Consider the following 15,591-nt stretch of genomic DNA (forward strand, 5'->3'; position numbering starts at 1 on the left):
TTCAGGATGGTCTTGATCTCCTGACTATGATCCGTGCACCTTAACCTCCCAGGTCTCGAGACTCTGAAGAGTGAGCCACGGCATACGACGCGACAATGCTCTTACAGTGAAATCAGTGTGGTATGTCGTCGCCTGAGACGGGCTTTGCTCCATCAGTGCTTGAGATCCAGCCAAGCAGTCAAGTGTTTGACATTTTCTTCCTTTCTCTTGGCGACAGCCATTCGATGCTATGAAGTACCACAGTTAAACCATTCCCCTGTCCAGGGACACATTGGTTGGTTGGTTCCGGTTTGGGGCTCTCACTGTGGTTTGTAAGTCCTGGGAAAGTGGTTTGTTCATTAGATTAGCTTGGTCTAGAGATACAACTATTTAATGTTTATATAGTATTCTTTTCCTTTTTTCTTTTCCTTTTTTTTTTTTTTTTTTTTTTTTTTTTTTTTTTTTTTTTTTTTTTTTTTTTTTTTTTTTGAGACTGAAGGTCAGCTCCAGTTGCTCGGAGTTGGTGTGCAGTGGTGTGATCTCAGGTCACTGCAATGTCTGCCTCCCGGGTTCAAGTGATTCTCCTGTCTCAGCCTCCCAAGTAGCTGGGATTACAGGCGTGCACCACCACACCTGGCTAATTTTTGTATTTTTAGTAGAGATGGGGTTTTACCATGTTGGCCAGGCTGGACTCGAACTTCTGACCTCAAGTGATCCACCTGCTGCACCCTCCCAAATATGGTATTCTGAGACAGACAAGTACAAGCCCTGCTTTGAGTTTTGTTAGTTGGCACATCAACTAACATCGAAGAATAATAAGAAGAATTTGCTTTGCACCATGTGTGTGTTTGCCTGGTAGCCAGGGAACTGTACTTTAAAAAGATGTAACCCAGGGAAATTGGCCAAAGCATAGATGTTGTCTCAGGACGGAAATGCTGTGCCTGACCTCGTGTGGGGTTTATCTGGGAACAGATTGGAGAAAGCTACATGCTCACTCTTTTGCTCACTCTCTGCATCACAAGCGCAGAGAGCTGGAGCTTGGATTCAAAGAATAAATAAGATACACATTGTCAGAAAAGATGCTGCCTGTCTCTGCAGGCTGGATCGCTGTGGACTGACCCACGCCTGTTACCTGAAGATCTCCCAAATCCTTACGACCTCTCCCAGCCTGAAGTCTCTGAGCCTGGCAGGAAACGAGGTGACAGACCAGGGAGTGACACCTCTCAGTGATGCCTTGAGGGTCTCCCAGTGTGCCCTGCAGAAGCTGACGTGAGTGCCACTTCCTTTCCACCGGGATTATCGTAACTTCGATTCTCCAGTCATGGTGGGAGGGGAATGAGCAGATGCACAAACAGGGTGAGGAAGGAAGTTGGGACCTCCCGAGACTGCCCCCAGTGTCGGGGTGTAAGAGTGACCTGATAAACATCTGTTCTTGCTGCCAAATTCTAAATTGGAGATACAAGGTGGAAGCGGGAATCAGTCAGATGGAAATTGAATAATGACCTTCCCTCCTGATAAAGCTCTCTTGGGCGTGAGGCTTATGTGTGCAGCTTACACTGTGGGTTAGTGAATGCTTGTCCCCACGACTGGAGAGAGATGCCCACTCAGTCACTCAATGTGGGTGGGGTCAGGCTCCCCTCTGACTGGTAAAGTCCAGGCCAGAGCTCCTGAATTCTGGGCTTCTGGGCACAGAGGCTCAAAAAGGAGGGTCTGAGCAGAGCATCACCCAAAATCCCAATCCCACCTCCTCCTCTGGAGACAAGGGAGCCCAGAGCAGGGATGAGCCCAGGCCTGTGTTGTTCTAGCAGAAATGCCTCCAAGTGGAAATGCGAGGGGCGGCAGTTCTGCACCCTGACGCCTAAAGGGATGTCACCTTTTTCCTTTTCGGTGTTAGAGTTCTGCTGTTGTCCAGGCTGAGTGCAGTGGTAAGATCCTAGCTCACTGCAGCCTCGACCTCTTGGGCCCAAGCGATCCTCCCGCCTTGTCCTCCCGAAGTTCTGGGACTATAGGTGTGAGCCACCATGCCTGGCCCAAAGGACATGACTTGCTTACTGATAACTGATCTAGGGAGGGGGAGGAGAAGCAGCAGCAGAGTTACAGCACCCACTATTCAATGCTCACTGAGCTGTGCCAAGCACTGCACTAAAATCCCTCCAACCCTTCCTCGCTGAGTTCTCAGAACAGGTCTACAGAACAGGTGCTGTTGGTAACCCAGTTGACAGATGACACAGCTTTGGAAAGGCTGTGGCACTTGTCCCACAGTTGGACAGTGCTTGGATGGTGATGCTGGGAGTCAAGGGTGGGTCCGATTCAGGTTAGCCACCCAGTGTAGCAGCCAGTATTCACGTGTGGCCAGCCAAATCTAAATTAAATGGGGAAGTCAGTTTCCTCATCACGCTAGACCCATGTCAAGAGCTCAGTACCCATGTGGGGCTAGCAGCTCCCATTCTGGACAGCACAGCACTAGGTGACCTTTAATCTTAGCTGGATGGCAGTGCTGGTGTCACCAATGAGACATCCAGGCTTAGAGGGTGACGGGGTGAGGCCCCATCACACTCTGAGCTCTCAGTCTTGGGTGTCATATTCTAAACGGGAAGGGGCTTTCACTCCTTGTAGCAGACTGTGTCTGGAATCACTTCAGTGCTACGTAAAAAGCTGCTTAAATGGCAAGGTGTGGTGGCTCACGCCTGTAATCCCAGTGCTTTGGGAGGCCGAGGCGGGCAGATCACCCTGAGGTCAGCAGTTCAAGACCAGCCTGGCCAATGTAAAACCCCATCTCTACTAAAAATACAAAAAAATTAGTTGGGCGTGGTGGAGGGCACCTGTAATCCCAGCTACTCAGGAGGCTGAGGCAGGAGACTGCTTGAACCCAGGAGGCAGAGGTTGCAGTGAGCCAAGTTCATGCCATTGCACTCCAGCCTGGGCAACAAGAGTGAAACTCCGTCTAAAAAAAAAAAAAAAAAAAAACTTCCTAAGCTTTAAAAAAGCAGACAGAGTATGTAGTTTATGTCTCAGGGTCATGATGTGTTAAATGTACTGTTTTGGGGGGTGGTCTTGCTCTCTGTTCACCCAGCTGGACTACAGTGGCACAATCACAGCTCACTGCAGCCTCTCCCAGGCTCCAGGGATGATCCTGCCTCAGTTTCCCAAGTAGCTGGGACTACATGCACATACCACCACGCCCGGCTAATTTTTTTTTAGAGACAGGGTCTTGCTATGTTGCCCAGGCTGGTCTCGAACTCCTGGGCTCAAGCTGTCCTCCCGCCTCAGCCTCTCAAAGTGCTGGGATTACAAACATATAAGCCATGGTGCCTGGCCTAAGTGTACTTTCAAATTGGAAAAATTGGCACGGTACAGTGGCTCACGCCTGTAATCCCAACACTTTGGGAGGCCAAGGCAGGTGGATCACCTGAGGTCAGGAGTTCGAGACCAGCTTCAAGACCAGCATGACCAACACGGTGAAACTCTGGCAAATTTTTGTATTTCTAGTAGAGACAGATATGCTGGTGCACGCCTATGATCCCAGCTACTCAGGAGGCTGAGGCAGGAGAATCATTTGAACCTGAGAGGTGGGGATTGCAGTGAGCTGAGATCATGCCACTGCACTCCAGCCTGGGCAAGAGAGTGAGATTCTGCCTCAAATAAATAAAAATAAATAAGTAAATAATTGGAAAAATTACTCATTTTGGCAAAGCCTTACATCATGGCCATGTGGGGACCGGAAATGGCCGAGGAGCGAGCAGACCCAGGTTGCCCAGCCATTCCCCGTTGTGACTGGCAGATCTAATCACCCACGATACTTAGAGTATTTTCTTGGGACTGATACACTGGAGTTGAGTTTGCAAGTCAAAGGCACAGAGGATGTGACTTCACCTTATGTCTGCAAGGACATGCCAACTATGGGGGTGATATGTCTTTCCCCTCTTTGCGAAGGAGGGGGAGAGATGGAACTTGAAGAAGGTACCTCATCATGTCCTCTCTGGGGCGCTCTCCTTGCAGACTGGAGGACTGTGGCATCACGGCCACGGGTTGCCAGAGTCTGGCCTCAGCCCTCATCAGCAACCGGAGCTTGACACACCTGTGCCTATCCAACAACGACCTGGGGAACGAAGGTGTGAATCTGCTGTGTCGATCCATGAGGCTTCCCCACTGTAGTCTGCGGAGGCTGATGTGAGTCTGGCTTGCTCCCCTGTGAGGACTTCCTAGCTTTCTAACATAGCGTGGTGTAGCTCTCAGCAGAAAGCAGTGGGGTGGAGTGTGGACATCGTCATATGTAGGGACCTAGTATGTGCCGAATTCTGTTCACATCTCCTAGATGTCATCCTTTCTTGGAAAATTCTGTGTCTGCCTTTGTGTTAACTTACAGTGGGAAGTCATTTGTTCAAGGACAGTCAATTCTCATAATTGGAGGTCATCACGTTCTACAAAGTCACCCTTGAGCACTAAACCAGCCAGCACAGAGCCATTGCCCCTGGGAGAGGTACAGGGTTAACTTCCTGTGAACCTCTACTCACGTTTTCATCAGTTGAAAACTTTGTATTTCTTGTTTCCGTTCAATGGCTTTTACTTGATACACATTGTTCATTCGTTAACATTGAGCGCATGACCAACGGCACCGTGACTCGTGCCTGACAAAGCCCACCTGAGACAGGTGATGGAACTCACAGCCTCCCCACCCTCCCCAGCATTGGAGGGTACTTTGGCGCTATGCTAGGAGGTCATTTTAAACAACAGAATTGCAGCGGGGCATGGTGGCTCACGCCTGTAATCCCAGCACTTTGGGAGGCTGAGGCGGGTGGATCACTTGAGCTCAGGAGTTTGAGACCAGCCTGGCCAACATGGCGAAACCCTGTCTCTACTAAAAATACAAAAAAATTAATCGGACGTGGTGGTGCATGCCTGTAATCCTAGCTACTCAGGAGGCTGAGGCAGGAGAATCACTTGAACCTGCAAGGTGGAGGTGGCAGTGAGCCGAGATCGCACTATTGAACTCCAGCCTGGGTGACAGAGTGAGATTCCATCACAAAAAAAAAAGAAAAGAAAATTGCCCACAAAAAGCACAAAAATCTAACAAACATGGCACTAAAGACCCTCATAAAGGACACTTGTTGACAGTGGAGAGCTGAAATCAGTTCAGCCTCCACTGGGAGCAACATGGGCGCCTGGAGACTCAAGTTCTTCTCTGCTCTGCACACATGCGTGTCCAGGAAGGACTGAGCACTCCCGGTGTTGATTTGGAGAAATACCAACACATTTTAGCAAGTAGGAAAATTCACAAATACAGAATCCATGAATAATGAGGATCAATTGTGTTGATTACTACTGCGTTTATTCATTGCTAGTGATAGAGACAAATGCAGTTCTCATTTTATTTTTCCATAAGTTATTGGGGTACAGGTGGTGTTTGGTGACATGAGTCATTTCTTGTTTTCTGAGACAGACTTGCTCTGTTGCCCAGGTTGGAGTTCAGTGGCGCGATCTCAGCTCACTGCAACCTTTGCCTCCCCTCCCAGGTTCAAGCGATTCTCCTGCCTCAGCCTCCCGAGTAAATGAGGATTACAGGCATGCGCCACCATGCCCGGCTAATTTTTGTATTTTTAGTTGAGATAGGGTTTTGCCATGTTGTCCAGGCTGGTCTCAAACTCCTGACCTCAGGTGATCTGCCCACCTCAACCTCCCAAAGTGCTGGGATTACAGGCGTGAGACACCATGCCTGGTCAGGTTACATGAGTAAGTTCTTTGTGAGATTTTGGTGCACCCATCACCCGAGCAGTATACACTGCACCCTATTTGTAGTGTTTTATCCCTCATCCCTCTCCCACTCTTCCCCGCCAAGTCCCCAAAGTGCATTGTATCGTTCTTACACTTCTGCATCCTCATAGCTTAGCTCCCACATATCAGTGAAAACATACAATCTTTGGTTTCCCATTCTTGAGTTACTTCACTTAGAATAATAGTCTCCAGTCTCATCCAGGTCACTGCAAATGCTGTTAATTCATTCCTTTTTATGGCTGAGTAGTATTCCATCGTGTGTGTGTGATATGCATATGTATATATGTGTGTGTATATATATGTATACACATCATAGTTTATCCACTCATTGATATATATATGTATACACACACACACCATAGTTTCTTTATCCACTCATTGATATATATGTATACACACACACACACACACACACACACACACACACCCCATAGTTTCTTTAGATTGATGGGAATTTGGGTTGGTTCCAAGATTTTGCAATTGTAAATTCTGCTACTATAAACGTAAGGGTGCAAGTATCTGTTTCGAATGATGACTTCTTTTTCTCTGGGTGGATACGCAGTAGTGGGATTACTGGATCAAACGGTAGGTCTACTTTTAGTTCTTTAAGGAATCTCCACCCTGTTTTCTATAGCAGATGGACTAATTTACTTTCCCACCAGCAGTGTAAATGTGTTCCCTGTTCCCCACATCCACCCCAGCATCTACTGTGTTTTTTTTTTTATTTTTTGATCATGGCTGTTCTTGCAAGGGTGAGATGGTATCACATTGTGCTTTTGATTTGCATTTCCCTGATTATTAGTGATGTTGAGCATTTTTCATATGTTTGTTGGCCATTTGTCTATCTTGAGAACTGTCTATTCATGTCCTTAGCCTACTTTTTGATGGGATTGTTTTTTTCTTACTGATTTGAGTTCATTGTAGACTGGATATTAGTCCTTTGTCAGACGTGTAGACTGTGAAGATTTTCTCCCACTCTGTGAGTTGTCTGTTGACTCTGCTGACTGTTCCTTTTGCTATGCAAAAGCTCTTTAGTTCAATTAAGTCCCAGCTACTTATCTTTGTTTTCATTGCATTCACTTTTGGGTTCTTAGTCATGAAATCCTTACCTAAGACAATGTCTCGAAGGGTTTTTCCAATGTTATCCTCTAGAATTTTTAGAGTTTCAGGTCTTAGGTTTAAGTCTTTTTTTTATTTTTATTTTTTTAAACAGTTTTGCTCTTGTCGCCCAGGCTGGAGTGCAATGGCACGATCTCGGCTCACTGCAACCTCCGCCTCCCAGGTTCAAGTGATTCTCTTGCCTCAGCCTCCCCAGTAGCTGGTATTACAGGCACCCATCACCACGCCCAGCTAATTTTCATATTTTTACTAGAGACGGGGTTTTGCCATGTAGGCCAGGCTGATCTCGAACTCCTGATCTGCCCACCTCAGCCTCCCAAAGTACTGGGATTACAGGCGTGAGCCATCGCACCCAGCCAGGTTTAAGTCTTTAATCCACCTTGAGTTGATTTTTGTATAAGGTGAGAGATGAGGATTCAGTTTCATTCTCCTACATGTGGCTAACCAATTGTTTCAGCACCATTTGTCAAAAAGGGTGTCCTTCCCCACTTTAGGTTTTTGTTTGCTTTGTCAAAGATCAGTTGACTGTAGGTATTTGGGGTTGTTTCTGGGTTCTCTATTCTGTTTCATTGGTCTATGTGCCTATTTTTGTACCAGTACCATGCTGTTTTGGTGACTATGCCTTATAGTTTGAAATCAGGTAGTGTGATACCTCCAGATTTGTTCTTTTTGCTTAGTCTTGCTTTGGCCATGTGGGCTCTTTTTGGTTCCATTTGAATTTTAGAATTTTTTAATTCTGTGAGGAACGATGGTGGTATTGGTATTGCATTGAATTTTGTATATTGCTTTTGGCAGTATGGTCATTTTCACAGTATTGATTCTACCCTTCCACAAGCATGGGCTGTGTTTCCATTTGTTTGTGTTGTCTATTTATTTCAGCAGTGTTTTGTAGTTTTCCTTGTAGAGGTCTTTTACCTCCTTGGTTAGGTATGTTCCCAAGTTGTGTTGTGTTGTGTTTTGAAGCTGTTGTAAAAGGGGTTGAGTTCTTGATTTGATTCTCCACTTGGTTGCTGTTGGTGTATAGAAGAGCTATTAATTGGTGCACATTAATCTTGTATCCAGAAACTTGAATTCTTTTATCAGTTCTAGGAGCTTTCTGGAGGAGTCCTTAAAGCTTTCAAGGTGAAGGATCATATCGTCAGCCAACAGCGACAGTTTGACTTTCACTTCACTGCCTTGGATGCCCTTTCTTTCTCTTGTCTGATTACTCTGGCTAGGACTTCCAGTATTCTGTCGAAGAGGAGTGGTGAGAGTGGGCATCCTTGTCTTCGTTATGCACGTGCCTAAGTGAAGAGACATCCTGAACAGGCTAAGTGTGAGCAGCAGGACTGTTTATTCACTCAGGTGCAAGCGGGCTGAGTCCAAAAAGAGGGTCAGTGAAGGGTGGTGGGATTGGAGCTAGTTTTATAGGTTTAGGGGTAAGCCCTGGAAAGTTACAGTTTGGGGTTTTTTATTGTGGGCAGGGGAAGAATGTCACAAGGTGCATTGTCACAAGGTGGGAGGGGTCACAGGGCACAGGGTCACTAGGTTGATTGATCAGTTAGGGTACAGCATGTTGCAATGGTAGAATGTTCAAGGCTGGCTAATCGGCTAAGACAGGACCTAGCTGTTTTTCTTCTTTTGTGGTTTTCCTGTTGTCCTAGACGTTCTGGCTCCAAGAGGCCTTCTGGATGTGTACGTGTGGGTCACAGAGGTCACGATGGCTTGACCATGGTACAGCCTGCTCAGAAGACCTCAGTCTCATTCTGGTTCTCAGAGGGAATGCTTTCAACTCTTCCCCATTCAGTATTATGTTGCCTGTGGGTTTGTCATAGATAGCTTTTATTATGTCAAGGTACGTCCCTTGTATGCCAACTTGGCTGAGAGTTTTCATCATAAAGGGATGCTGGATTTTGTCGAATTCTTTTTCTGTATCTATTGAAATGATCATGTGATTTTTAATTCTGATTGTGTGGTATATCACATTTATTGTACATGTTAAATCATCCTTGGTATGAAACTCACTTGATCATGGTGCATTATCTTTTTGATATGTTGTTGGATTCAGTTAACTAGGATTTTGTTAAGGATTTTAGCATCTGTGTTCATCAAGGATATCAGTTTGTAGTTTTCTTTTTTGGTTATGTCCTTTCCTGGTGTTGGTATTAGGGTGATGCTGACTTCATAGAATGAATTAGGGAGGGTTCTTCCTCTATCCTGTGGAATAGTGTCAAAAGGATTGGTACCAATTCCAGTACCGATTCTTCTTTGAATGTCTGGTAGAATTCTGTGAATCTGTCTGTTCTTGGACTTTTTTTTTTGGTAATTTTTTAATTACCATTTCAATCTAACTGCTTGTTATTGGTATGTTCAGGATATCTAATTCTTCCTGATTTAAGCTAGGAGGGTTGTATCTTTCTAGGAATTTATCCATCTCTTCTAGGTTTTCTAGTTTACATGCATAAAGATGTTCAAAGTAGCCTTGAATTATCTTTTGTATTTCAGTGGTGTCAGTTGTAATATCTCCTGTTCGCTTTCTCAGTGAGGTTATTTGGATTTTCTTTTGTCTTCTTGGTTAATCTTACCAATGGTCTTTCAATTGTATTTATCTTTTCAAAGAACTGGCTTTTTGTTTCATTTATTTTCTGTATCTTTTTGTTTCACTTAATTCTGCTCTGATCTTGGTTATTTCCTTTCTTCTGCTGGGTTTGGGTTTGGGTTTGGTTTGTTCTTTTGTCTCTAATTCCTTGTGATGTGACCTTAGATTGTCTGTTTTTGCTCTTTCAGTCTTTGTGATGTAGGCGTTTAGGGCTATGAACTTTCCTGTTAGCACTGCCTTTGCTGTATCCCAGAGGTTTTGATAGATTGTGTCATTGCTGTTCAGTTTGAAGAATTTTTAAATTTCCATATTGATTTCATTTTTGACCGAATGCTTATTCAGGAGCAGGTTATTTAATTTCCATGTATTTGTGTGGTTTTGAAGGTTCCTTTTGGAGTTGATTTGCAGTTTTATTCCACTGTGGTCTGAGAGAGTGCTTGATATAATTGCAATTTTCTTAAATTTATTGAAGCTCATTCCATGGCCTGTTATGGTCTATCTTGGAGAAAGTTCCATGCACTGTTGATTAGAACGTGTGTCTGCAGTGGTTGGATGAAATGTTCCGTATAGATCTGTTAAGTCCGTTTGTTCCAAAGTATAGTTTAAATCCATTGTTTCTTCGACTTTCTGCCTCATGACCTGTCTAGTGCTGTTAGTGGAGTATTGAAGTCCCCCACTATTATTGTGTTGCTGTCTATCTCACTTTTTAGGTCTATTAGTAATTGTTTTATGAATTTAGGACCTCCAGTGTTGGGCACATGTATGTTTAGAATTGTGATATTTTCCTGTTGGACAGGCCTTTTTACCATTATGTAATGTCCCTCTTTGTCTCCTTAACTGCTACTGCTTTAAAGTTGGTTTCATCTGATCTAAGAATAGCTACCCCTGCTCGGTTTTGGCGTCCATTTGCATGAAATGCCTTTTTCTACCCCTTTACTTTGTTTATGTGAGTCTTTATGTGCTAGGTGAGTCTCCTGAAGGCAGCAGATGGTTGGTGAGTTCTTATTTATTCTGCATTCTGTATCTTTTAAGTGGAGCATTTAGGCCGTTTACATTCAATGTTAGGATTGAGATGTGAGGTACTGTTGAAGTCATCATTCTCTTTGTTGCCTGTGTACCTTGGGTTTTGTTTTTTTGTTTTTTGTTTCTGCTTTTTAACTTGTATTTTTGTTTTATAGGTCCTGTGTGATTTATGCTTTAAAAGAGGTTCTGTTTTGATGTGTTTCCAGGATGCGTTTCAAGATTTAGAGCTCCTTTTAGTGGAGTCTTGGTAATGGCAAATTATCTCAGCATTTGTCTGAAAAAGACTGTATCTTTCCTTCATATAAGATGCTTAGTTTCGCTGGATACAGAATTCTTGGCTGACAATTGTTGTGTTTGAGGAGGCTGAAGAGAGGGCCCCAATCCCTTCTAGCTTACAGGGTTTCTGTCAAGAAATCTGCTGTTAATCTGATAGGATTTCCTTCATAGGCTACCTGGTGCTTCTGTCTCACAGCTCTTAAGATTCTTTCTTTCCTTCATCTTAACTTTGGATAACCTGATGACATCATGCCTAGGTAAAGATCTTTCTGTGATTAATTTTCCGGGTGTTCTTTGTGCTCTTGTATTTGGATGTCTAGGTCTCTAGAAAGGCCAGGAAAGTTTTCCTCAATTATGCACCCAAATATGTTTTCCAGACCTTTGGAATTCTTTCTGTTCCCAGGAATACCAATTATTCTTAGGTTTGCATTTAACATAATCCCAGACTTCTTGGAGGCTTTGTTCATATTTTCTTATTCTTTTATTCTTTTTTGTTTGTCTTTGTTGGACTGGATTGATTCAAAGACCTTGACTTCAAGTTCTGAATTTTTTTTTTTTTTTTGAGACAGAGTCTCGCTCCGTCGCCCAGGCTGGAGTGCAGTGGTGTGATCTCGGCTCACTGCAACCTCTGCCTGCTGGGCTCAAGCGATTCTCCTGCCTCAGCCTCCCAAGTAGCTGGGACTACAGGTACGTGCCACCAGATCCAGCTAACTTATTTTTTATTTTATTTTATTTTTGAGATGGAGTTTTACTTTTGTTGCCCATGCTGGAGTGCAATGGTGTGATCTCGGCTCACTGCAACCTCCGCCTCCTGGGTTCAAGCAATTCTCCTGCCTCGGCCTCCCGAGTAGCTGGGATTACAGGCATGTGCACCACCATGCCTGTCTAATTTTTTGTATTTTTAGTAGAGACGGGGTTTCTCCATGTTGGTCAGGCTGGTCTCAAACTTCCAACCTCAGGTGATCCACCTGCCTCAGCCACCCAAAGTGCTGTGATTACAGGCATGAGCCACCGCGCCCAGCCTGTATTTTTAGTAGAGACAGGGTTTCACCATGTTGGCCAGGATGGTCTCACTCTCTTGACCTGGTGATCCTCCCACTTTGGCCTCCCAAAGTGTGCTGAGATTACAGGTGTGAGCCACCGTGCCCAGCCTGAATTTCTTTCTTCTACTTGTTCAATTCTATTGCTGAGACTTTCCAGAGCATTTTGCATTTCTAAAAATGTGTCCAGGCCGGGCGAGGTGGTTCATGCCTGTAATCCCAACACTTTGGGAGGCTGAGGCAGGCGGATCACGAGGTCAGAGGATCAAGACCATGGTGAAACCCCGTCTCTACTAAAAATACAAAAACTAGCCGGGCGTGGTGGCGCATGCCTGTAATCCCAGCTACTCGGGAGGCTGAGACAGCAGAATTGCTTGTGCCCAGGAGGCGGAGGCTGTGGTGAACTGAGAGCTTGCCCCACTGCACTCCAGCCTGGGTGACAGAGCAAGACTCCTCAAAAAAAGAAAAGAAAAGAAAAAGAAAACAATTATGACCCCCTCCTACACAGAAGCAGACTGGAGCTGGGAGGAGAGCAACAGCTCACTTGAGGTCATGCCGGAGAATGAGTGTCCCGATCTTCTTTCCCGTGTGTGCGCCCACAGGCTGAATCGGTGCAACCTGGACACGGCTGGCTGTGGTTTTCTTGCACTTGCGCTGATGGGTAACGCGTGGCTGACGCACCTGAGCCTTAGCATGAACCCTGTGGAAGACAACGGCATGAAGCTTCTGTGCGAGGTCATGAGAGAACCATCTTGTCATCTCCAGGACCTGGAGTGAGTTTCCCATGGGTGTTGGGTCAACTCTATCATACGGGGGTCTGGAGTTCCTGAAAGGTCAAGAGATAGGAGCACGGAGACTGGAACCAAAAACTGCTTTCAGGGTGAGCTCTGACACTCGTTTTTCTGACGGCACCCTAGATAAGTTGAGGTGTGAACACCACGGTGAGCACGGGAAGGGCCAGTGGAGCCTCATGGGAGGAACCATGAGTTCTGAGTCACCCTTGGTCCCTAAACATTGTCCGTTCCTCAGAGGAAGGCATCTTGCCCTAAGTTCATCTTCAGTTATTTATCTATATGGAGAAGGGAGAGTGCTTGTCTCTTAATCTCTTTCCCTCTGGGGCTCAAATGTCTTCACCCTTTGTGGAAATGTTTCTATTGAATAGGAATATCCCGTCATTAAACAGTTGTGGAAAAAGTAAGAGAGCTCAGTGAGCAAAAATCAATCTTCAGTCTCACAATGATGCAGTCGTCCCTGTTAGAGGTTTGAATGTCTTCTGAGGTTCTTTCGTCCTAGATGCAAACGTGCATTTGATGGTTTACAAAGAAAGGATCGTAGTAGTCAGCACTTAATGCAACTTAATGCATTGTTTTTTTTATTTATTTATTGTTCTTGCTCTGTTGCCCAGGCTGGAATGCAGTGGCATGATCTCAGCTCACTGCAACCTCTGCATACGGGGTTCGAGCAATTCTCCTGCCTTGGCCTCCTGAGTAGCTGGGATTACAGGCATGTGCTGCCACATCCGGCTAATTTCTGTACTTTTAGTAGAGATGGAGTTTCACCATGTTGGCCAGGCTGGTCTCGAACTCCTGACCTCAGGTGATCTGCCCACCTCGGCCTCCCAAAGTGCTGGGATTACAGGTGTGAGTCACCGCACCCTGCCAAGCACTTAATGCATTCTTAACATGTGGCATACAGAGCACTAAATATTTTGTATATCTAATCTCATGTAGTCTCACCACTTCCCATCTTATCCAGTGGAGAAATAGAACTCCCAAGAAACCAAAACTTTTGGCATTGGTCTCACATTGCATCTGAGGATATGTCTATTATAATGAAGTACGGTGAGGTATTCTATTGAATGATATATTCTTTAAAAATCTCTGGCCGGATGCAGTGGCTCATGCCTGTAATCTCAGCACTTTGGTAGGGCAAGGTGGGTGGATCACAAGGTCAGGAGATCGAGACCATCCTAGCTAACACAGTGAAACCGTGTCTCTACTAAAAATAAAAAAAAAAAAGCTGGGCATGGTGGCAGTCACCTGTAGTCTAGCTACTCAGGAGGCTGAGGCAGGAGAATGGCGTGAACCTGGAACCCGGGAGGCGGAGCTTGCAGTGAGCCAAGATGGCACCACTGCACTCCAGCCTGGGCGACAGAGCGAGACTCCGTCTCAAAAAAAAAAAAAAAAAAAAAAAATCTCCTAAACTTTAAAAGTCTCCTAAAGCTGGACACGTACCTTATATCTAGTGTTTCCATCATAAGCATAAATGATTTCATTCTAAACCTTCGTGTACTTGGTAGCATCTGCGTTTTCATTACAAAGGTAGAATTAATGGTCCATGAGTGAGGTATCATTTTGAGATCTCTCTCTCCCCAAGAATAAAAGAAAGGACTTTGGTATGGATTCTAGTTCACAAACTTCTGAGTTGCCCCCAAGTATTAATTCCACCATTTGTTTGAGTTGTTTCAAGCCCTACTCTTCTGCATGGTGTAGAATCTTAATCTTAGTCAATTAGAGACATCTTTTTTTTGAGATGGCATTTAAGTGCTGGGAGGCTATCTGGATCTCTCCATCACCGTTTATCCATGCTGGCACCAGAGACTGGGTCACCCCCACCTGACCTTCAAGGGTTGGCCCTCACAACTGCATCTAGTTTTTTTGTTTTGTTTTTTTGTTTTTATTGTTGTTTGTGTTTTGTTTGGTTTTGGTGTGTTTTTTGTTTTGTTTTTGTTTTTTTGAGACAGAGTTTTGCTCTTGTTGCCCAGGCTGGAGTGCAATGGCATAATCTCAGCTCCCTGCAGCCTCCGTCTCCCAGGTTCAAGCAATTCTCCTGCCTCAGCCTCCCAAGTAGCTTGGATTATAGGCACCTGTCACCATGCCCAACTAATTTTTTGTATTTTTAGTAGAGATGGGGTTTCACCATGTTGGCCAGGCTGGTCTCGAACTCCTGACCTCAGGTGATCCACCCACCTCAGCCTCCCAAAGTGCTGGGATTACAGGTGTGAGCCACTGCACCCGGCTGCATCCCTCTTTATTCTTGACGCGATGGCTCCTGAAGATGGACCCTCCCAGCCCCAGTGCTATCATTCTACCCTTAGCCTCCCAAGCTAAAGATAGACTTGGAGGCCGTTTCAGTCATTTCTCCTGCAATAAACCATTCAGATGTTATTTTGGGGGCCACCCACCCCATCTTCCCCATTTTCCCCATTTTTCCTAGGAATACAAGCACAAAACTTCCCTTTTTGGATTCTAGACCTATCAGCATTTCAGTAACTTCCGTCCCCTTTTCTCTCAGTCGCGGCTCTGTCAGAGGCTTTCCAATTTCTCCTCCTCTCTGCATTTCCCTCCTCCTCCCCCATGGAGAATCTTGACCTCATCTCCAAGTGGAAGCAAACTCTGATGTGCTCATTTCTTTTAAAGATACCTTCAGCCGGGCCGGATGTGGTAGCGGGCGCCTGTAATCCCAGCTACTCAGGAGGCTGAGGCAGGAGAATCGCTTGAACCCAGGAGGTGGAGGTTGCAGTGAGCTGAGATCGTGCCACTGCACTCCAGCCTGGGCAACAGAGTGAGACTTTGTCTTGAAAAAATACAAAATAAGCCGGGCACAGTGGCTCACACCCGTAATCCCAGCACTTTGGGAGGCCGAGGTGAGCAGCTCACCTGAGGTTGGGAGTTTGAGACCAGCCTGACCAACATGGAGAAACCCAGTCTCTACTAAAAATACAAAATTTGCCGGGCATAGTGGCGCATGCCTGTAATCCCAGCTACTCGGGAGGCTGAGGCAGGAGAATAGCTTGAACCCGGG

At 45.4% G+C, this 15,591-nt stretch overlaps 1 protein-coding gene across 1 annotated transcript in view; it reads left to right on the forward strand.

The window, feature by feature from the left end:
- Positions 1 to 15,591, forward strand: part of NLRP5 (NLR family pyrin domain containing 5) — a 72,610-nt gene that overhangs the window by 47,159 nt on the left and 9,860 nt on the right. Inside the window, exons 11-13 of the mRNA XM_031660385.1 lie at positions 1,078 to 1,248; positions 3,979 to 4,149; positions 12,390 to 12,560. Of these exons, the coding sequence (XP_031516245.1) occupies positions 1,078 to 1,248; positions 3,979 to 4,149; positions 12,390 to 12,560 (513 nt within the window). The remainder of the gene's footprint in view (positions 1 to 1,077; positions 1,249 to 3,978; positions 4,150 to 12,389; positions 12,561 to 15,591) is intronic.

This window comes from Papio anubis, chromosome 20 (genome assembly GCF_008728515.1).
Source record: "Papio anubis isolate 15944 chromosome 20, Panubis1.0, whole genome shotgun sequence".
NCBI classification, from domain to species: domain Eukaryota; kingdom Metazoa; phylum Chordata; class Mammalia; order Primates; family Cercopithecidae; genus Papio; species Papio anubis.